Source organism: Ictidomys tridecemlineatus, chromosome 3 (assembly GCF_052094955.1).
Source record: "Ictidomys tridecemlineatus isolate mIctTri1 chromosome 3, mIctTri1.hap1, whole genome shotgun sequence".
Classification (NCBI taxonomy): Eukaryota; Metazoa; Chordata; class Mammalia; order Rodentia; family Sciuridae; genus Ictidomys; species Ictidomys tridecemlineatus.
Window position 1 is genome coordinate 24363494 of NC_135479.1, and position 21617 is coordinate 24385110.

The 21617-nt window shown below is 48.9% G+C and overlaps 3 protein-coding genes and 1 long non-coding RNA gene across 6 annotated transcripts in view; 1 reads left to right on the plus strand and 3 right to left on the minus strand.

Moving 5' to 3' along the window:
• Positions 1 to 7915, minus strand: part of Hoxb2 (homeobox B2) — a 30617-nt gene extending 22702 nt beyond the window's left edge. Inside the window, exon 1 of the mRNA XM_078042170.1 lies at positions 7781 to 7915. The gene's annotated coding sequence lies outside the window, so the exon portion shown is untranslated. The remainder of the gene's footprint in view (positions 1 to 7780) is intronic.
• Positions 1 to 7920, minus strand: part of Hoxb3 (homeobox B3) — a 24647-nt gene extending 16727 nt beyond the window's left edge. For 2 of the 3 annotated variants that reach the window (XM_078042166.1, XM_078042169.1), the window contains exon 1: positions 7781 to 7920. The gene's annotated coding sequence lies outside the window, so the exon portion shown is untranslated. The remainder of the gene's footprint in view (positions 1 to 7780) is intronic. The other variant, XM_078042167.1, reaches the window with a different exon arrangement.
• A 1560-nt stretch (positions 7921 to 9480) lies between these two features.
• On the minus strand, positions 9481 to 12357 carry Hoxb4 (homeobox B4). The gene is made up of 2 exons (XM_005321721.4): positions 11895 to 12357; positions 9481 to 11052 (listed from the first exon to the last, which is right to left on the minus strand). Exons 1-2 carry the CDS (start codon positions 12355 to 12357, stop codon positions 10745 to 10747), a joined length of 771 nt encoding a protein of 256 aa, XP_005321778.1. The 3' UTR covers positions 9481 to 10744.
• A 132-nt stretch (positions 12358 to 12489) lies between these two features.
• On the plus strand, positions 12490 to 14546 carry LOC144376059 (uncharacterized). Its single transcript, XR_013436097.1, has 2 exons — positions 12490 to 12556; positions 14095 to 14546. It is a non-coding gene; the product is annotated as an uncharacterized LOC144376059 (long non-coding RNA).
• Positions 14547 to 21617: the final 7071 nt, after the last annotated feature.

Here is a 21617-nt window from a genome sequence, read left to right on the forward strand (position 1 = left end):
TACAGATAAAGAGGACCCCAGCAGAGACTGAGGAGAAGATGGGGTCAGCAACTTTCCTACAGCCCCATCTACCAAAGGCATTCTACACCCTTCCCTGAACAACAAAAAAGCAGAGGGGTGGGGGTGCAGAACTGCCAAGAGTCAGAGTTCTTCATGGTTAAATAAACCCAGTGCATGAACATACACACACAGCAACAAAGTCTTTCAAACTTGGTGATTTGGGAGGTAGGCCTAGGTGCCTGGATGGAGGGTATCAGGCCTCACATAGTGGGATTTAGCAGAGATCAGTGACTGAAAGATAATGGTGGCAAGGGATGGTCTCCCTGCTTTGTCTCCTGGGGAAGTCTGTGTTCCAGTTGGGGAAAAGGAGGGGGAAGGGTATCAATGCCACCTCCCTTCCCCAGGGCCAGAAGAGACAAAGACCTGAAGGGAGCTGAGAGAATAAAGAGGATAAACTGTGTGGAGAAGAGGGTGTCAGACTTCCACATCACTGGTAAAGGTAGCAGAGGAGGGGAGGTAGGAAAGGGGTTGGGGAGGAGGAGTTAGAATCATGCAGGTAAGGGCCTCCAGCACTGGCTCCCAACAATCTCTTAGCTATACCCTGGCCCAAAGAGCTGTTCCTCCAGCTCCCCTTTTGTTCCCCATCTTCTAAAGCAGACTGAATTCAGAAACCAATACAAGTAATTCTACTCTCTCCCTTCCTCACGTCCCTCCTTCTTTCCAAAGAAGAGGTGATATTTCCCCTTTTCTCAGAGACTTCAAGGTTTTGACCTAAATTCTGAAACACTGGTTGGGGGTAACATACCCTCTTCACTTTTGTACATATTCACACACCACACTTCCCAGGTGAGGGAGTAGAAATGCCTGCCACACTGAGTGTATGGGAGATTCTCCAACATTCAATGGTGACTGGGGAATGAGACCACCGAAAGGCTTGGAGCCCCTACTCCCAGGTCTCTTAGATGCCTTACCCAGCATCTCCCATCTTACACCCTCTAGCACTGCCAAGGTTGCCCCTGAATCCAAACTCTCCCCAATTATTTTAATCCAGGATAGGCAGTGCCCCTATCCATCTAGCCTGGGCTCTTTGCCTTCTCATTCTTCTTCTCAAATCCTTTTCAACCCAGACTCCTAAATTAAGAGGCTTCACCCACCATTCACCTGAAAATCTCCTATTAACCACTTTGGGGCTCAGCACCACCTTTGAGAAGAGTATAGAAGTGAGCTCCTGCATGCTGCAAGGACTAGGGCCTAAGCTGCCACTCTAGGAGGCTGATGCCCTGAATAATTAACACCTAGGTATAATGACACTCTTAATTTTTCCTGCTCAAAGGTTTACACTAGTAGGCAGAGTTAAATATCACAGATAATAGTAGCTATGAAGTCAGCTGGCCTAGCTCCAGGCAGGGGATGAACAGCCAGCAACTTGGATGGGTCTTGGCAAAGGCCCTGGTCCTCTACCCCCCCATCCATCACAACTTTAGGGCACAGAACATGATGTCCCCAAAAGTCATTTCTCACTTTGCTGTTGACCAGCAGCCTCTTCCTAATGGAGCAGGACTGTGACCTCCATGAAATCCTAGGGGAAAGTTACTAGTTTTCCCCTCTCCCAATCTGTACCTCATTTGCTCTTTGGAAATGAGTTTAGATAGAGGAACAAACCCCATGTCCTCAAACATGCTCCAACTTTTCAGGACTACCTGATTCCTAGAACATTTCTTTTCTAAAAAAAAAAAAAAAAAAAACTTAAGAGAACTTCAGCCCCAAACACACACACACACAGTCTAACTGCTGAGGAAACTTTCTTTGTTTCAGGAGGTTGAAGGAAGGTTCCTGGGGTGTGAATTCATTTCCTTGTTTTGTTAGCCAGGAGGGTGGGGAGCCAAGGCTTTCAGCTTCACTCCCTGCCCTTCATCCTTTGCCTGCCTTCATTGTCTCCTCCAATTTGAGTAGCTTATTCTCCAGCCTCAGCACCCCTAATACATATCAGACCCATAAATACAGCTTTAATACTGTAGCTGAATCATTTCCATCCCCTTACAGTTGCAGAGGATTTCCAATGGGTCTCCATCGATTTCAAAAATCTTTGCCTTCAACTCCAGTAATTTCTTTCTCAGCCTCCACCTCTCTTGCCCCCAGGCTACTTCTGTTTCAGAGTTGGGCTTGTTCACCCAGGGTCGGAGTTGGAGAAGCCAAACTCCTGAAGGGGAACTGCCTAAAAAGTAGAGCTCTGTTTGCTCCAGGAATGTTGCCTCTATCAGGCTTACAAATGTAATTTTTATATTAGGTCGTGGTCTTGGACTGGGTTTATATGCCAATGAGGCATTTCTGGTTTACCAAATTTATACAAATCTTGCCTTAATTGATAATCACAGATGCTGTAATTTAAGACCTCCAGCTATAGAGCTTTCATATTAACTGCTGATCTATTACTGTAAATTGTCTGAAATAACCAACTCCTGGGAGCAGAGCAGAGAGGGAGGAAGTACCTCCGAGAGCGACTCTCTCCCGGCTCCAGAATCAGCCCAGCTTCCACATCATTTTCCACGAGAAATGATTTATCGAAGACATGGCCATAAACAACACAACTTGCTCACAAATACACACAGACGCACGCAAACACACGCGCGCGCACACACACACACACAAACGGCTGGCATGCCGGCTGAGAAGCTGACACCCATATTGCTATAAATCAAGAAAAAGGTTGGAGGAGAGGGAGAGAGGGAGCAAGGGAGAGAGAGAGAGAGAGAGAGAGAGAGAGAGAAAGAGAGAGATTCCTAAAATCTCTATGCAATGCCTCAATGGGTATAAACACACAGAGCACCGTGTGAAGAGAAATGGCAGGAAATGAAGATGGCTATTTGTCACATTTTACGACAATAACATTAATAACAAACAATAAATTTACATGGACATATAAGACGCGGTAGGTAGTGAGAAATCCCTTCTACTTACAATACCCCAGCCCGCGATGTGGCTCCGGCTGCGGGGCTGTTTTATTGCTGCCTCCCTTTCTCTCTCTCTCTCTCTCTCTCTCTCTCTCTCTCTCTCTCTCTCTCTCTCCCTCTCTCTCCCCCTCTCTTTTTTTTTCTCGGGGTACAGGCTTGTTTTTCAAAGGACAGTTGAATTGCACGTCAGAAACAGGGAGACCGATCCTGCGATTTTCCTGACGAATACATATCTATTCTGCAACCTCGGCATTAATTATTTAATGAATCACGTGACTAGGAGGGGGAAGGGGGTCTTTCGATTTCAGGCTCAAAGGACCACTATGACCTTCCCCTTCAGGAGGAGAAATTTTCCTGCAAAATAGGTTCCCCCCAACCCACCAATGGAATAGGAGTGAGGTCTCTCTCCCACACGCACATCTATACCTACTCTATCTACAGCTCTCTACATCCCCCCTACACTTACCCACAGCCCACCTCTCCTCTCTCCCTTCTTCTCCTGCTACTGCTTAGTTCGTTGAGGTGCAGAAATAGTCTGCAGGGGCGCCAGGGGTGGGGGTGGGGTGGGCACAAAGCCCTTCTCCAAGCCCCTATTTTTTTTCAGCTTCCAATTCTTCTCTCGGTATCCTTTAGGATTAAGATTCCCCTCTAACTTCAGTCTGCCCTTTCCAGAGCTATTTATAAGTGAAATGTGCTCCCCCTCTTCCTAAATAATCAACAAGATTTCTAAAGGGACCAGCTTAAAAAGAAACATTTCATAAGTCCTTGTTACATATGTATCAAGAGTGGGACTCCTGGCTTTAATTCTCTTTTTGATCTTTTGTGGTACCTTTGAAAGGGCAGGAAAGAGACTAGGTAAAGAGATGACTCTGGAGCTTCCAGAGTTGAGAATAACCGCAAGGGGGATGATTTTCCCTTGTGTTGTTGCTACCAAATTCTACTCACTATTTGAAAATAGGCTTTAGAGACAAAGACCCAGGTCTTAGGTTTCTACACAAAAGAAGTGGACAAGAGGCCTCTCCATATATAATGTTGAACCCTGTCTCAGTACCCCCCAACACAACAGTGAAGACAGCTGGAGATCTGAACAAGACAGGAAAGAAGGGGAAGGAAGGCTTTGAAGTTTCCTGGCAGCCCCAGGTCCCTATTTCCCAGGTGTGAGTACCCTGTGTTTCCAATCAGCAGACAATGGAGACTGAAAAATGAAGGAAGACCTGGTGGGGGTTTAGGTGAATGTTAAAGGGTTAAACATGGGGTTGGGAGAAACCCATCCCCTAGGCCTAGGGAGAGAGGTATACAGACTCTTTTGCCTCAAATATAAACAAAATCAAAATTCTCCCAAACTTCACAAGTTACAACCAGAATCTGAGCACAGGGTGGGTGTGAGTGTGAAGGGAAGCAGAAAAGGCATTCCTAAGGAGCCCCGCACTGCACATTCCCAGCCTTATCTAGCTTCAGCAGCTCTGGGGTTGCAGCACGGCAACCAGGGCGAGCAGGGTGGGCAGGGAATGGGAAGAACAAGCTCTAGGGTAGGGGAGCATGGGGCTGAGGGGCCTACACTGGATTGTTTGGAGGAGCCTGAACCAAAGGCAATTCGTTGTAGGAGAAAGTACAGGAGCTTGTTGGTGTAATGAACCCCAAAGAAACTGCCACCCGGGTGCTGACTTCGGAGGTTCCAGCTGTAGCGGCAGGGGGAGGGGGGCTCTGGAAAGACACTGGAATCCTGAGCAACCCCATGGGGTGGGGCGCCAGCAGGGCCCAGACTCTGTAGGGGGGGTGGTCAGCTTTGATTGTCCAGATACAAAACAGACTGGTATTGAATTCGCCAGTGGTCGGCCCTGCTCCTGGTTCCTGCAAGGGCAACTCCCTGAAAAGCCTGGACTACAAACCCAATAAAAGTGGTTCCTCAAAGACAAACACTAAAGTCTAAAATTATATATATATATATATATATATATATATATATATATATATATATATGGTGGGAGAGGGGGAAGAGAGAGAATACAAATATGCCCGAGCATGGGAAGATAGCATTTTTTTGACACTGAGAAATTATTTTTAAAGACAAGAAAAAGAACAGCAAAATAACACAGACACGAATGCAGGCGGGGCAGGTTCTATTAAAATGCCCAAACTCTGTTCAGATCCTGGGAATGTCCACGTTCAAATAAACAAGCGCCCGAGCGCGAGCTGAGCGCTTTCTTGCTGCCGATAAAGCGAACGTTTAGACTGTGAGAAAGGCGAGATTGATTTACGAATCTGAACGCGCCGGTTTTATGGCTGATCACAAATCCGTCAGCGCTCAACTCACGCTGGGAAACTTCCCAACTCCGTTTTTTAACCAGACCCCCTTCCCAGCAGCTGCTTCTCAGGGAGACCCACCACTGGTGCTGTGGCCACCTCAGAGGGCTCTGGCAAGACCGGGCTGACCCTCTGCACAGGCTGGCAAGTAGGTAGGAGAATGAGTGGGGGCGTCCCAGGGAACTGGGAAAAGAGGTCAAAAGATTAGGAGACCTCACTCTGGGTGGCCTCTAAAATTGTACAAAGTGAACCCAGGCTGCTCTCAGCTCTAAAAAGGCCGAATGAGGGAAAGGGGAAATTTTGCAGTTTGGACCTGGGGGCTGAAACCCTTTAGCAACGGTTTTCCCCTGCCTTTTCATTTTGGTGTACCCCTAACCCTCACAGAGCAGAGAGCAGTTTGTAAAGTCCTAGTCCGAGGTTTTCTTTGTCACTTAGGCCTATAGCGAGCCCACAATTGGTTATCTCCTCTTATGGGTAATAAGTACAAATCTCTGAGCCCCCAAATATTTTCAGTCCAGGAGTGACCCATCTTGCCTTTCTGCTCACCCTTTCCTTCCTGAGGCTTCCAGTCTCTCCATTTTTGCTGCCCAGGCACAACAAAGAGAATATCAACCACTCTAGTTATTTCTTGCCTGAGACAACAGTCCCTCAAGTTACAAGAAATAATTTACAAAATGGAAACCAACATCCCAAACACATCCTGGCAAGGTTCTCTCTCTCTCTCTCTCTCCTTTCTTAACCCAAAGAGCATTTCTTCTTCCCAGCCAGAATTAAGCTCAGTAAGTACCCCCTTCCACTCTCTCTCCTTTTCTTCCTCCCTCCCTCCCTAAGAGAATGACTTTAAAAGTAAAGCAAAGATACAGCAAATAGAATACAGATTTGGAAAGGCTCTATGTTCCAGGTTCACCTATTAGCAAATCTTCCACCACCTTTTAAAATTAAGTTTCTGCAGACTCTGGTTAATATAGCAGGCTGGCCTTGGAAAGTGGTCAAAGTGGGTGGGAAAGGGACCCTGCATAGCTGCAGTGGGATTGACAATTAGGGGTAAAGGGTAAAAATGAGTAAAGATATAACTTCCTAAGTAAAAGAACCTCAACTTCAGAAAATGGGTTGAGAGGTTATGGATTTGGATGTCAACCAGAAAGGGGTGGGGGGAGTAAAAACAATGTGTGTGGTGGGAGCCTTCTCTTTCTCCTTATTACCCAAGGGCTTATTGCTCTGCCCTTTGGAGCACCAGGGTTTGAGTCTGTCCAAACTCTCATACTGTATCCCTTTGTGTTTCTTCCCTTAGCTCCCTCCAAATGAAGCTGGAAAGGAGGAATGAACTGGACATGAGAAGGAGGTTGGATCCTAGTTTAGGGAAGGGGCTATGTATAGACCAATACCCTAATCCTCACCACTGCACTCTTGGAAAGACATTTTTATTCCTTCTCTCTTTAATGGACAGCAATAGAAAAATAATCCAGAAATTCCAAGGTAGCAAAGAAGGTTTTGGGGCTAGAGGGGAATGGAGAAGATGGGTTATATGACAGCTCAAGTACCACTCTCTGTGGAGGTGTGACTTTCCCTCCTGGGCAGGAGGCAAGAGCCAACACAATGTCCAGTCTCAGAGAGGTCAAGGGGCTTCCGAGGTCATTTTGTGGTTCTAATACTGAGCTAATCGCCTAGAAAACGTGGCCTCTCCATGAACTCTCTCTCCTGCCAGCCTCCCGCCTCCAAACCCTAAGTGAGGCCTCAGGGAAAAAGGGCCAGAACATTCAGGTCTGATGCAAAGCCTTCTGATTCTCTCAGCCTGAGAAGCAGAGTCCCAGAGGAGAGAACAGAGCCCCCAAACCGAAAGAGCAAAAGGAAATCAAATTGAACACTGAGCCTCCAGGAAGAAGACCAGAGGAACAGAGCAGAAGAGGAATATTTCTGTCAGTGCATCTCACCTGTGAACTGAGCAATTTCTGACTCCAGAGAAAAGCACAGATTTGTCTAAAATCCCAAACTAGACACAAGAAGAAAACCAAGCACATCCACCTACACTAGCCCCAGGGCTGGGACATTCCATCCAAGAACTGGATTCCATTTTTCCAGGAGGCAGCAGTGACATCTTCGCTGGTAAACAGGCATATAGAACAACAAGCCTCCAGTATAGGCAGAATCCCAGGAATAGACTGCCACATGTGTACCTCGCTAGACACACAGGCACACATGCAGTCCTCCCCATGTCTGCCTGCATTTTCAGAAACCAGAAAAGCACTTCTGAGCCGCCTCAAACAATCTCCTTCCCTGTAGTTTTTCAGGGGCCCTGACATGTCTGCCAGCAAACACTCTCCAGGTGTCCAGCACACACCACACATCCACCCCTGCAAGCATCAGTCATCATAAAAGGCAGCAAACCTGCCCAAAGTGACCACCATAAAAATCCCCAGAAGATAGTTGAAAAAGAAAAAGGAGGCGAGAGAATATTTCTTCATTTGCTTGTGAAACGAGCTCATAAAACGATCAAAATACGCCAGACCAGGCCGGGGCTTTGTTACCTTTGCGACTCTCGCCTCCTCTCGCCTGAGCTTCGCTGGTCCCATTCATGCCGAACGGTTTCTTCCAAACAGAGAAAAAAGTTTTCAACTTTATGGTTCCAAATTTTTTCCCCCTTGCAGATCCGGGAGAGATGGCTAACACTTTTTTCCCCCAACAGCCGGTCTGCGGAGATTTGCTGTTGAATAATAACAAAGGAGAGAGGATACGTATTTAAAGAAAAGAAGTGATTAATGGTTTTCTGTATAATTCTCACATTTTTCTTAGCTCTTGTCTACACAGAATGGCTGTGAACTTTAAGCTCCATAGAAATCTTTTTTTTTTTTTAATTCTATTCATACCTTCCAAGGAGAAGCTTTGATTTGGTTCTTTAGAGACATTCCTGGGGGGGGCGTAGGCTTTTTTAACAACTATTTCCCCCCTCAACTATGGGCCTCCCCATCCTCTTGTGGCTACAACATCACACCGCGGTGGACCGAAACAAAGCTGGCTCCCTCATACTCCTCCAGGTCCCAGCGATTTTTTATAAATCTCCCGGCTGCATTTAAACTAGCAATTCACCGCCCTTTCCCTTTCCCAAACTGGGTACACTGGCCCTGTCCGTTCCGGCCCTACCCATTCTCCAACTACCCGAGCTGCAAGGAATGCAAAATAAATAACAATAAAACATATGGGTGGGGTTGGCGTTTTTTAGTTTTTTATTATTATTATTATTTTCTGAAAGGAGATGGGACCAAAAAAAAAAAAAAAGACTTTTAACTGCATATACTCTTGGTGCGTAGCCCTGAGCCTTTGGGAGGCAGAGTGGCTGTACCCTGGACCATCTTCAAACCAGAGACTATAAGATTGGAGACCCAGACCTTAGAATTTATCGACGGTACTGCACAAAAGTGGCTCAAGACTGACAGAGCTTTCTGAGGATCACCTGCACCCCTTCCCCTTCCCCCACTCCATTCTAGGGGTGACTGGGACCTAAGAGACAGAAAGCTATTTGGTCCCCAGTCATACTTTCGATACTTTCTATGAGAAAGAAAATGAAAATTAATACAGGAGCAGGGCTTCACAAAAGAGGCCATTTGTCTTCTTGATTATCTATTTGCTTGTCAGAGTTTGAGCTATGGCACCAGCTAGCTCCTTTGTAATATAAAAATACTCTGAAAACCTGCAAACACCCAGAAACATCTGTGCAAAAAATTAGACTCATTAAAGCCTTAAACACCTCAGAGGAAAGTGATACCTTCTTATGTGGGGGAAAGAGGCCGGCCTCTTGGAATCCTCTCTCTCGGAACTTTAATAACCAAAGAGCTGTCTGTCTAGAAGGAGACAGCTTAACCGCATTTTATTTGCTTATGACAAATAAATCATGATATGAAAGGCTTTGCCATACTTAAGCCTCTTGTGTCCTACAATGAAACATTTTCCCCCATTAGGGACTGGAATCAGCCCTCTCAGTCCTTCCGATCCATTTTTGGACTGGAGGAAAAAACATTTAAAGCCCCAAACAAAACACACCCACCCCAAAAGGGTAACAAACCAACTACTGCAATTTGGGATCCTCTGAGACAAAAATTCCCATTGGACTCCTTGGAAAAAAGATTTCAACCACATACAACAGGAGGCCAAACCCACAAGGGTGCTTAACATATACACTGGGTGGCATTTGTCCATATCTTTACATTGAGGTTCCAACAAAAACACGATGTGATGGTCACAAGAAACCGAACATTTATTTCTATTGTCACTCTGTACAGGACACAAATTTTCACGCCAACGAAAGGTTCTAGACTCAGGCAGCCCCAAAGGTAGGAAGGTGCCTGGTTTGGAATGTCAGAAAGAGAACAGGAGAGAAGGACACACATGACATAAAATAATAATAATAATAATTAATAATAATAATAATAATAATAATAATAAACAATGCAACAATGATAAACTATGGAAGAGGGCTCTGCAACATCATCCTTTCAGAGTGGGAGGGCCACAACATTTTATTTCCTAGTTTCACATTCATTTTCAGTCTAAGAGAGGGCCTCTGCTGTACAACTCAGGATTGGCCAGAGAGTCCTGCCCAGCTCCCAGAACTCAACTGGCCCCTCACCCTGCCAGGCATGGCAGGGTCTTGTAGTGGAAGGCCCTCCCAGGTGTCCGGGTCACTCTTTCCCCCCCCCCCCTTGGACTCAATTTCCCTGCCGGCTCCTGTGTTGTCAAGGCAGGTCCCTCCCCCACGTGTCCCCTTCCTTCTGTTCCCTTCATCCCATGGTGGAAGGGGATGAGCAGTCATTGTCCCCCAGAACCGGCACTGAGAGAGAGGGAGGTTGTGTATGTGTTTGTTACCGTAGCCAAAACACTGTGCTATCTGGCAGTCACAGGGTGCTTTCGCTGGGTGTCAGGAGTGGGGGACAAAGAAATAAAATCCAGGCTGTCTTCCAGCAGCGGCAGCAGCAGAGGCGGCGGCAGCGGAGCCGGGCCTCATTTGTTAGCCGAGTGTCGAGGTAATGGTCGCCACCGAGGCCGGTCCTCTCCTCGGCAGAGTAAACAAGACAGATGGGCCTGGGCCTGGCGTGATTAAAGATGAAACGTGGATCCATCTTCGCCAAAGCTGAAATGAGGAGCTTCAGCCTCCTCCTATTTCTCTTTCTGTCTTTTTCTTTTCTTACTTCTTCTTTCTCTTTTCTTTTTCTTTCTTTCTTTTTTTAAGGAATAAAGCAAGAGACTTGAACCTTGCTTCTGAGGGGGGGGGCCTCTCACCAGGCTCCCTATTGTCATATTTATAAATAAAGCTCCCCACCCCTCCTTCTTTGCTTTTATTCACATATAGCTAAAGTGGGGGGGGAGGGCAGGTGGGATTTTCCAGGCCCAGGCCCAAGGGAGGGGGGTCCTCACGCACCCCCCAGTCTCCCCTCCCTTGCACTCTCTGCCCACCCTCGACCCCCACCCCAGGTTCGCAGCTCCAGTTTAGGGGGGCACTAGAGCGCAGGGGGGCCTCCGTTGGGTCGGCCAAGGGGCCCTCCGGCTGCTGCTGCTGCTGCTGCGGTGCTACCCGAGCGGATCTTGGTATTGGGCAACTTGTGGTCTTTTTTCCACTTCATGCGCCGGTTCTGGAACCAGATCTTGATCTGGCGTTCCGACAGGCAGAGAGCGTGGGCGATCTCCACCCTCCGGCGCCTTGTCAGGTAGCGGTTGTAGTGAAATTCTTTCTCTAACTCCAGGACCTGCTGGCGAGTGTAGGCGGTCCGAGAGCGTTTGGGCTCCCCACCGGCGTAATTGGGGTTTACTGGACACACACAGAGAGAGGGAAAAAGAGAAAGTTTTATTGCCCCCCGAAAGGGAGGAGGGAGAGCCCTTTCTTCCTACTTACAGTGTCTCCTTCCCTCCCTCCTTCCCAGACACCTCCTCTACCTCCTAGAGGGGAAAAGCCTCAAAGGGAAGAAGTGGAGCTCAGGAAGAGAAAGATCTTAAAATGTGGAAGGTTGTGCTGTCCTGGTGGTTGTTGTTTGGGTATCTAGTGGGGGGCAATGAGGAATCTTTGTAAAGTTTTTGTCGCTCCTCTAGTCCTTTAGTCTCCCCCTAGGCCTGGGGCCCCCGGGTAGGAGAATAAGAGGTGAAAGAGGGAGGGGAGTTGCCCTAAACCTTTCCTCTGTTTAGTTCCCACCCTCCCTGCTCAGATTCCAAGCAGTGCCTGCCCCCAGTAAAAACTTTTCCCTACTTCTCCAGCCAAGGAGGCCGACTGGAATAAAGGAAAAAATAAATACTGGGAGTTGACTCAACTCCGCTTAAATACGGATTACTACCTCCTCCTCCTTCTCCTCCCCCACATCCCACACCCCTCCCCAATTCCAACTTCACTGAGAATGCATCTCCCTGGCGAAAAAGTCGCTGGTGAGAATGGGGAAGAGGATGGGGAACCGACTTCAAAGGCGCAAGGCCCACCAGGCCATAAAAATTTATGGGGGATGTAATTATGTGGCTCTGAAAACAGGCGACCGTAAATCTCTGGCAATGGCGAGTTTATAGCGGGGACAATTGGCTTCCCCCAGCTCCCTCCCCCCATGCCTCCGAGGTCCCTTCGGTGTAAAGCGCCAGGGGTGGGAGGGGAAGGGGTGCCCACGCACTCACCCGTGCTCACGTGAACTTTGCGCATCCAGGGGTAGACGACGGGCTCTTTGCACGCGGAGTGGGACGGGCTGGGATGCAGGGGGTTCTGGGCGCAGGGAGGCGGCGGGGGGCTGTTGCTGACCGCCTCACAGCGTTGGCCAGGCTCTGGGAGGAGGGCCCCGGCGGGTGGCTGCACAGGAGCCCGAGGGGACAGCCCCGGTGGTGGCGGGGGCGGCGGGGGTGGTGGCGGTGGCGGAGGCGGCGGGGGCCCGGGGTCCCGACAGGCCGCGTAGCGCTGCACGGTGCACGCCGCGCGCCGCCCGAAGCCCGCCTCCGGCTGGAAGCTGCTCTCTCGCCTCTGGCCGCCGGCGTAGTACCCCGGCGAGTGGTCGCTGGGTAGGTAATCGCTCTGTGAATATTCCTCGCACGGAGGGAACTTGGGGTCGACATAGTTTGAGTTGATCAAAAAAGAACTCATAGCCATTAATTTCTGGGAATTGCCCACAAAATATACTAAAATTTATTCCGACCCCTGACTCGTTTTCCTGTTTCCGAAAGCCCTCCTACTTACTGTCAAGTGAACAAAGTTAGGGGCCCACGTGATCCTCAGAGCCAATGGCCACCCCGCCTGCGATTCCCGGATAAGGAAATCTGCTCACCCGGACCCTACTCCAGCCAAAGAGGTTTATTTCCCCTTCTTCTCTTTCCCCTCCCCACCCACCCACCCAACACTAGGATTTACATAGGGCTCCTGTGGGGCGACCCCCTCCTCTCCTTGCTCTCTCCGACATCAGAGAGACTGAGAGCCAAGGAGAGAGCGCGCAAGAGCTAGCAGGTTGCGACTGGAAGGCCTGTTGTTGCACTGGACAGAGAACAATCCCTGGATCCCCTCAGAAGTTGGGGTTCCTGATGTCGCCCCTCCTATTCTTCCTCACCTCTGTCCAGCATTCTCTGCTTTCCATAGGGCCCCATCTCCTCCCCAGGACGACCCCCTGCACCCTGCATCTGTGTGGGAATGGAGTAGAGGACGGACTGGGGGCTCCGCCTCCAAAGGGGAACCCACTGGGGGCGAGGGGCACTGAGCTTGGGGCATTTCTCTTCTGCCAGATGGGGAGGGGTATGGGGTGAGAGAGGAGGCGTGGGGAGTTGGAGGGCGGGTGCACAGAGTGACTTGTCAGAGATGAATGGAACCTAGGGCGGATCGATAGGAAATTCATGCACTAATTCGGGGAGACCTCGCCTTCCAAATCGCATTTAGCTGCGCTATTAGCCTGGCGGTGTCAGTCCGTCTGTCCGCATTCTCCCATCTACTCCTTTTGCCTCACAGGGCCCAACCTCAGAAAAACGACTTGGTTTCCTACACTAAAGATGAACGCTGGAGTAAAAAATCTGCAACTTTGGAAAGCAAATTGAATAGCAATTTGCCAATTCCAGAATCAACCGAGCAATACAAACCGTGGCGCCAGAGACGTTCTAATTGCCGCTAATGCCGCAGCCTCCGCGGCGAATAGAAATCTCATACCCTAGTAGTACTGGGGATAGAAACCCTAGCGGTTGGATAACACCCCCCCACACACACACACACATACACACAACACCACCCTTAGTAATCGCATATTTCCAGGGCATCTTGTTCTGAACCCTAACGGAAAGGCAACCTCAGCATCCGTTTGAAAAGCGAATTTCCTTTGCCTTGGCATTGTATGCAAGAGTCATTTTTTTTTTTAGAATTTCCAATAAAGCTTCTCTGAGCCTAGAATGGAAAATGGGTGGGCTTGACACCAGAGGATAAATTTTAAAACATCGCCAACATTCATTAACTTCTTTAGACTAGTGGAAAAGGACCACAGCTCCCAAGGTCAGGCATGATGTTCAGGTAAAAGATTCCTCCATTTGTAACCAGTGGTGGAGGGGAAAGAAAGACGAAGAAACAAAAAGGAAGGAGTCTTCTTATGGTTAGTCAGTGGGTTGTCCTCATTTAGAAAAATGTTTATTTGTTTTCTTCTGGAAAAAAATGAGCGGAGTGTTTATGTCAACTACATATTCCCCTAGATACGAATTTGTGACCACAAAATTCCTTACACAAATTCGGATCTACAGGGTATATACAGAAGACAGAGAGATCTTCTTGGCCCAGAAATTTTCCAGTTCTCCTACTTTCCGCACGTTCTTCCTTTGAGGTGTGGTTTGAGTGCTTTCATTTTATTTCGTTTTGTTCTAGTTTTGAGCTCTGGGAGCAGAAAAAGGCATGGCAGTACCATTCTTGGGATTACAAGGTTTTCAACTCTCCTCTTCTATTAGAGAGAAATAGAAGCAGCCGGTCAGCAAGGGGACGCGAACCTCGCAGTCGACTCGCAACTCTCAGTGGCGGCGCATGAATTATGAGATGTAAACATTAGCTAAGCACAAAAGGAGAAAGGGTCATCCTGAGGCTGCCTGAAGTCAGAATCAGGCCCTTCTGGGTGCACTCGCGCCCCTCTCCGCCCCTCCCCCTAGGACTTTTATTTTTTAAAGGAAAAAACAAAACCCCAATCGGCTCCTCCAGTGCCCCTCACGGTCTTTAGGATGTGATCAAACGAATATCCAGATATTTTCCAAAGCTCCTCTCAGTAAAGGGAGGAGGGAGAGGCGGCTGGGTGTGAAGAGGGTGTAATAAAAGTCCTTTTGGAAAAATTCAATGGTAAAGAGAGGGAAACAGCTGTAAAGAAAAATGCTGGGAGACCAAGCAGATGGGGTCCTGGATATTTAATGATGGGCAATTCTGTTTACAACCTGAGAAAAAGATCAAAGGCGTTTCATTTCCGAATGAAGGGCAATGAGGAACCATAAAAGATGCAGCCAGATGATGTGCCTGCCCCTCCTAGTCCTCACAAACCTCCTGGGGGCCAGAAAAAGAGGATAATCCCCTAGAGATATGGAGAAGAACCCCAGTCCCTAACTCCCTAGCCCCAGGTGGATTTCCTATGTCTAAGCCAATGTACTTACTTGCCCAGCCACCTGCTTGGATAACTGGCTGTGAGGCCAAAATGTGGATCTGGGGTTTCTGAACCAACTTCCTGAGGCTTCTAATAACTGCTAAATTTACTAAACGGGGAGACTGGAGATTGTGCTGGGAGGAACCGGGCTTAGACTATGAAAGCTGTGGCCAGGTGAGGGATGCTCTGCCCAGAAGAAGCCTCCTCCCTTCAGAATCCTACCTATTTCCCTAGCTTTGAAAGATACTTGTAGCCCTCCTGAACAAGTCTAACACTATGAATTTCATTACCAACAAATCAGTTCTCTAACCACCACACTCCAGAGGTGTCTGCCCACCCCCAGTCCTGGGACCCTAGCAGGTAGATGGAAATGGAACTCTCAACTTCAGACAACTAGGTCTAAAGACCCTCATTTTTTTTTTAATCCCAAATCTAGTCATTGACACAGTTGGCCTTGGTTTTTAATGGCTAACACCAACATTCTCCTGGCTAGACGAGGCCCATACATAATTGAAGCAAAACAATTACATTGTACTTGCTATTTTTTTGCCATGAGAAGGCCCAACACGGGTAATTTCAGACCCCATCTAGGCACCCAAGGAGACTGGCGACTTGCCCTGGGCCCACAGAGAGCCCCTGGTAGAATCCCCACCAGCTCTTTACCATCAAACAAGGACCTTTTAAAATAATCTCAAATGCCACTTAAGGGTTCCACGACCCATTCCAACCTGCCAGGACCCTCTCCCGTCCCGTACCTACTGTGCTTTTCTCGCCGGATCTCTTAAAACCCGTTAGCGTTTTGAAAGTTTTCGGAAACCCGTTGGCTGGCCGCCGGGCCTCTCTACTTCTCTATACTTCACAAGGAATGAGGCCCAGGTGCCCACAGCACCTCAGGAGAGTAGGATGGGAGGCAGAGTCACCTCGGGGCTGGGTATGGTTGGTCTTGGGGCCAGAGTGCAGAAATTTTCTTCTCTGCGCTCTGGGAGCCACCACCTGCGCATCCCAACAAGGCACCGCATACACACCCCTCCCCGCCCCCACCATCACTCCAGCCGGGTGCAGCCACCAGGGGTGGAGGACAGGGTTTATCAGCGAATCCCAGAATGGGTTTCACCAGAGCTGGAGACTGCCTTTCTCCTCTTCACCCGGAAGAATACCAACAGCAATGTGCATAGTAAAAATAAGATCAGCAAGGGACTCGCGCGCGTTCAGAGCAACCTCTCCTGCGCTCCGCGGTCGTTTGGAGGCTTCCCGGTTGCCTTCTCCTGGCAGCCACAGGTTGCTAGCGTGACCTCTCGCTGCCCAGCCCCCCTCCGCCGTGTCAGGCGTGCCCAGGCCGTGAGGAATCATCTACCTTTTGTTGACACGGAGAAAGGGACGAAGGAAGGAGGGAAACCGAAGGGCCAAGCAGAAGCGAGTCCCCAGGCAGTCTGCACCAGCTTCCACGCAGAGGAGAGGAAGGCCCAGAGGGTGAGCCGGCAAGAGTACTCACCAGGCCGCTCCCTGCGCCCTCCCTGCGGACCCGTGGATCCGCTGAGAAACAGCTGAGCTCTCTCTGATCCACTATTGTGTGTCCGGAAAACCGAACCTCGGCTTCGGGCAGAGGAGCCACCAGCCCCCTCCGAGGCCGGAACAAGACTTTTTTTTTTTTTTTTTTTTTGGTGTGTTTTTGTTTTGAAGCTCAAGTTTTCGTATTAATCTCATACTTTGGCAGTCTTTGTTAAACAGTGAGGCGCGTCATGAGGCTCTCGAACATTTTAATAATTTTTAGACGCCGTGACCTGCGGTTCACCCCTCTACCGGCCTCCCCAACGAGCAGGCAGTTACTATAATATGCTCCGCAGTTCGCTCGGTCATATTGTATTTTGCTCAGGTCATTACTTGGGAGAAAAATGACAGAGCAGGAATTTGATTCAGTTCATCCTCTCCAGCTCGACTTTTTGCCAGAACCTCCTCTTCCCCTCACCCAACCCCCACCCCCAAAAAAGTCCCATTCGGGTAGGATTCAGGCGGCCCCGCCCCTGCTTTGATTTTCCATCATTCCTATATTTTTGGCAGATCTGATTCCCTGGGCAAAGAGTGAACGAATGAGATTCCGTGGGGATTCCTTTTGAGGTCTGAGTACAAGGTTGGTATGGAGAGAACTGAAAGTTTAGCATTGGGTATCTGGACCCCAAAGCAGGCCTGAGCTAGAAAGGCCCCTTTCCCTCAGCCTTTCCCCTAAATGCATGCACTGGCAGAGCCTGTATCCCCACCCCATTATACACTCCATTGGCTTCATTTACTCTCCCATGTGCCAAAGATACACCAATTATTGTAAAAACTTTGGAAGCTTATGTCCCCAGAAATGATTCTTCCACCTCTTGCAGTGGAGAGTTTGGTCCACAGCCTAACACATTTGGAAAAAAAAAAGAAAGAAAGAAAAGACAGAAAGAACTCAGAGATAGGGACTGGACTACACTAGTCAAAGCCTGGTCTGAAATGATAGAGGTCACTCTTTCCTCATCCTGAGGGCCCTCCAGCACAGGACCTTATCTTACTGGAGTCTATTCCAGAGATCCCTAAGTTCATTAGCATTCTATCTTGGAGGAAAAAAGAGATTGAGGGGGAAAAGAAAGAGATGGATTCTTCAGTTCAGGCTTTGACTTCTTCCTCCTCAGGACCCAGGAATTCCTCCCTGGCCTGTCATTCCAGAGAAACTTGTTTGAGAACTAAGTATAAATAGGAACCTACATGAGAGCTGGTTTAGTTTAAAAACAATGAGGTCAAATCAATTTAAATTTTGATAGTAAACTTTTTCTCCATTGGCCATATTTCAAAGGGCATCTTTACAAAAATTCTCAGGTTATCTACATTCTGGAAGGGCAGTGCACCTCTTATATTAAATGCTTGGAAGAGACTATGATGACATCTCATAATACAACAGTCATTTAAAGACCGAAAATAAGCATATGCCCTGGTGTTATAATTACAGTCTCTCTAAGCATTTTACTTATGAGCTAAGCTTAATGCATGAATTCAAGGTTCATTTCAGGTCGCCTGTCTCAACTCCAGTTAAAAAAGATCTCTGTGAGGCCATTCAGTATTTTTCCTTTGCATTTCACCTCCCTCCTCCTAATAGGAAGAGAGGGAGCCAGAATGAACATCCAAATGGAGATTTGGGAGAGTGAAAGAACTAACAAACTAACCACCTTTCAATATTCTAGTTCTTAAGCCTAGGAATTGTAGTTTGGAAAGCCTCTAGTGCTTGTCCGTGGTCTTGAACTCCAGCTGCCTGGACTCAGCCTGAGGGTTTGGTAGTTCTTTAAAACAAACCAAGAGATGGGAGGTGGGGTGGAAGAGCCAGCAATTTGGCCCATTTAGGGCAAGTGGGGTGGGGTCGATTTAGTGAGAATCACCTTCGAAGCTTTCTTTGGCCCTGCTGACCGTCCTGCAAGGACGTGTGGGTAATTGGATTTTTAAAATGTATGCGGCTGGGTAAGTTTTAATTACATTTTATATGGTGACTCAAAGGTTATCTTTGGGAGAGAAAACTGCACAGAGGATTCGCCACGCCCCTAGACGCTCTCTTTTGTGCAGCCCCACCACCACCACCCGTGAAGTTTTTAACTGAACGATTTTTTTTCCTTCTCAGTTTCTCCTTCCCCAGATACCTGCCTCTCTTCTGCCCATGTCTGCTCCCGCCCCCAATTCTCACAACCCATACGCCTGCCTTCCTTACCTCCAGCATCCCTTGCTCCCTCTTTTCTCTTCACACACACCGCCCCCTCCCCCCTTTCCCACCCCGCCCCCACCGCTAGACGCCTCAGCCTCCGGGCTCACGCATGCTGTAAACTTTTGACCCTCCAACTTTGCGACCCCTCGGGCAATAACACTGGCCTCACAGCCCAGAGTCTCGTTCTGCTATGCAGACTGCAGAAACCCAGGCGCAAAAAACGCTTTCCTTGCCCCTCCCGCTTCGCCACCTTGCCCCCACCCTCACCCCCGCCACCCGCCGTCACCGCTTATGGGCCTTACTAAGACCTGGGGAATAGGAGTCTTTGATTATTAAATAATTACTTGGGGGAAAAAAACGCCGATCCTGCTGCCTGCAATCTCACTGGTCATTTCAGTTAGGATTCCTGGAAGAACTTTGACCATCCACCCTTCTTCATTCTTGTCCCCCAGAGTGGGACCAAGGTTGCTAGGCGAGGTGTCTATGAGGAGCCGCAGAATGGGTGGGCTGACCCGGAGAAGGGTATTTCTGGGGTGAAGAATGAAAAGAGTCTGGGGCAGGGTTTCCTTTGGAGCGGAGAAGACCACTATGCTTTTAGGACTGATGGGAGACCTGTGTCCCAATAATATCAAGCCCAGCGAGGCCTGGGGCCACCTTGCACGGCCGCTCGCTGGCAGCTCGTAGGCCCCAGCCTGGCTGTGAACTTGGTCTAAGGCGGACTCTACTGGCAGCTCCGGGATGTTACAGCCTCTGCCTTTCGGCCAGTGTGAAAGACCCTGAGCGCTTTCGGTTTCCCTTCCGCCCAAATAGCACCTCCTAGGCCCCCAACTGTGGGCAGGAAGGATTTCATTTCTCCTTCCTTTGGGGGCTCTTGGGAGTCAGAAAACAAAAAAAGAGAACGAGCACAAATTAAAGAGCTGGAGAGAGAGAGAGAGAGAGAGAGAGAAGAAAGAACACAAGAAAAAGAGTAGACATCCGGATATAGGGATTAATCCCCTTAGTGCTTCCAAATCCCCAACAAGGAGACTCCCCCCTCCCACGCTGCCACTTTCTCTGCACCTGCCCTCTCGGTACCTCTTATAAGGTTAACTGCCCACCCCTCCATGGGGTTAGCTCATGGTTAGGCCATCGGGCCTGGGGCCTGCGGTACTTTCTCCCCCCTAGACGGATTCATCTCTACCCCACCGGTCCCGGAGGTCAAGGCTCGTGGCAACCAAAGCCAGCGCAGCCCAGGCAGCAGCAGCTTGGGCTCAGCCCAGTCCACAAGGAGAGCAAAGCCAGGGCGCGGCCCCGCGGCCCGGGAGCGATTCCAGGGAGAGGAAATTGCAGGATGCTGCACCTTCCTCTTCCAAAGGAAATTTAGGAAGAGAAGAGACAGGGCGGGAGATGCCTAAACCATAGAGAAAAGGAAAAAAGAGGGAAAGAGAGAACGATTAAAACTTGAAAAGGAGATACTCTTAGGGATCCTACAGGTTCCTGAATTGTTCGAAATCCTAACCTCTCCAGTGCCCTAAATACCCCGACTCTTTGAAACCCGCAACTTGGATTTTAGTGAATTCGCCAACAGAACGGAGGAAAGATTCGCCAAAACCTGTCGGCATGCCCTGCCCGGCCTGCTGCTGTAGAGGTGGCAGAGGTGGCAGCGGTGTGGCCGGCAGTGCATAATGTATGTGGCAGCGACTCTGAGCCCCAAGGAGGCCAGCGCTGCGGCCCCCAGTCTGCTGACCTCTGCGTGATCCCGGACTCTATGAATTATTGATGAGATATGAGCGTTGATTTCCCCTTTCAGGATGCAAACTCCATTATATTGTTAAAATGGCGATTTAATCGTTGAGAATAGCTTTGGTGTGGGTTTTTCCCCCAACTCATTTGCGCCTCCTTCCTTTTCATTTAACTCTCTTAATTAAATCCTTTAACAGATTTTAATCACTTTTTGGAGGGAGGGGTAGGAGGAAGGGGAAGGCCATTACATTATTACTACCAAACAACAACAAACAGGACCCTAAAACAAGGCAAAATAAAACAAACCCGAAACCCATCAAAGGCTTCTACCTTTGAAAAGTTGAAAGGAAGGTGGGGAGGAGACGTTTAACTCCTCTTTAAAGGTTGCTTTGGGAACTTCCATCAGAGACAGCGAGAAGATGACCAAGACACGGACCTCTGGCAGGCAAGAGAGGGTGAGGGCCGGCCAGAACCGCCCTGGGAGGTATCTAATTCCACCCCAGGAGACTCGTGTTGAGTCCAGACTCAATTGTCATTCTTCCCCTTTCTGAGAAGTCCAGAGACCTCAATCTTGGGGATCTTGGGAAGGACCACAGGATTCTTGTGAGGGTGACTCTCCAATCTGAGCCTTAGAGGCACTTAGGGAGAAATGTCTATTCTCCTTAAGGGGCCCCCATTTCTCCCCTCCCCCTCCCCCAAACAGCTCAGTTTCCAGGCGGTGTCTGGGCTAATTAATATGGATGTATAACAGCGCTGCAGTAATCAATAAATCCCCGCTCTGAGCAGATCCCATCCTCAAAATTCGATTACCCTGAGAAACTCCAAAATAGGGTGAGGGACCAATGAGCTCCCTTCTAAAAGAGGGAGCTTGTTCTTGCTAGCCCTGTCTTCCAAGGTCAGCCAGGGAAGCCCATATGGAGAAAAAGGTACTGAGGAAAAGTCCTGGAAAGGGACTAAGTGTGGGGGATTGTGCTGAGTAGTCTATCTTCCCCTTTGCTCTGAATCCTTGGCTTCCGCCCTAACATCCAGATTCCAAGGATAAAGGAACCAGGCAGAGAAAAGAGCTTCCTCTTTGGTCTCCTGCGTCCTGCCCTTCCAGCCCTCAGTAAATAACTTCTCACAGCCAGGGAAGGGTTAAGTGTCCCTACCACAGTTATGGAGAGGAAGCCAATGAAATATGGGCACTTGGAACTCCAGGCCCGGCTGGCTTTCCTGTTTACACTTCTTTATACTTCCTCCCACCCTGTGGCCTCAGAGAAACATAACAAAATAAAACAAACAACCAAATAAAACAAAAAATCAAATTGTCCACTGAGTGGTGGCCAGGCTGGA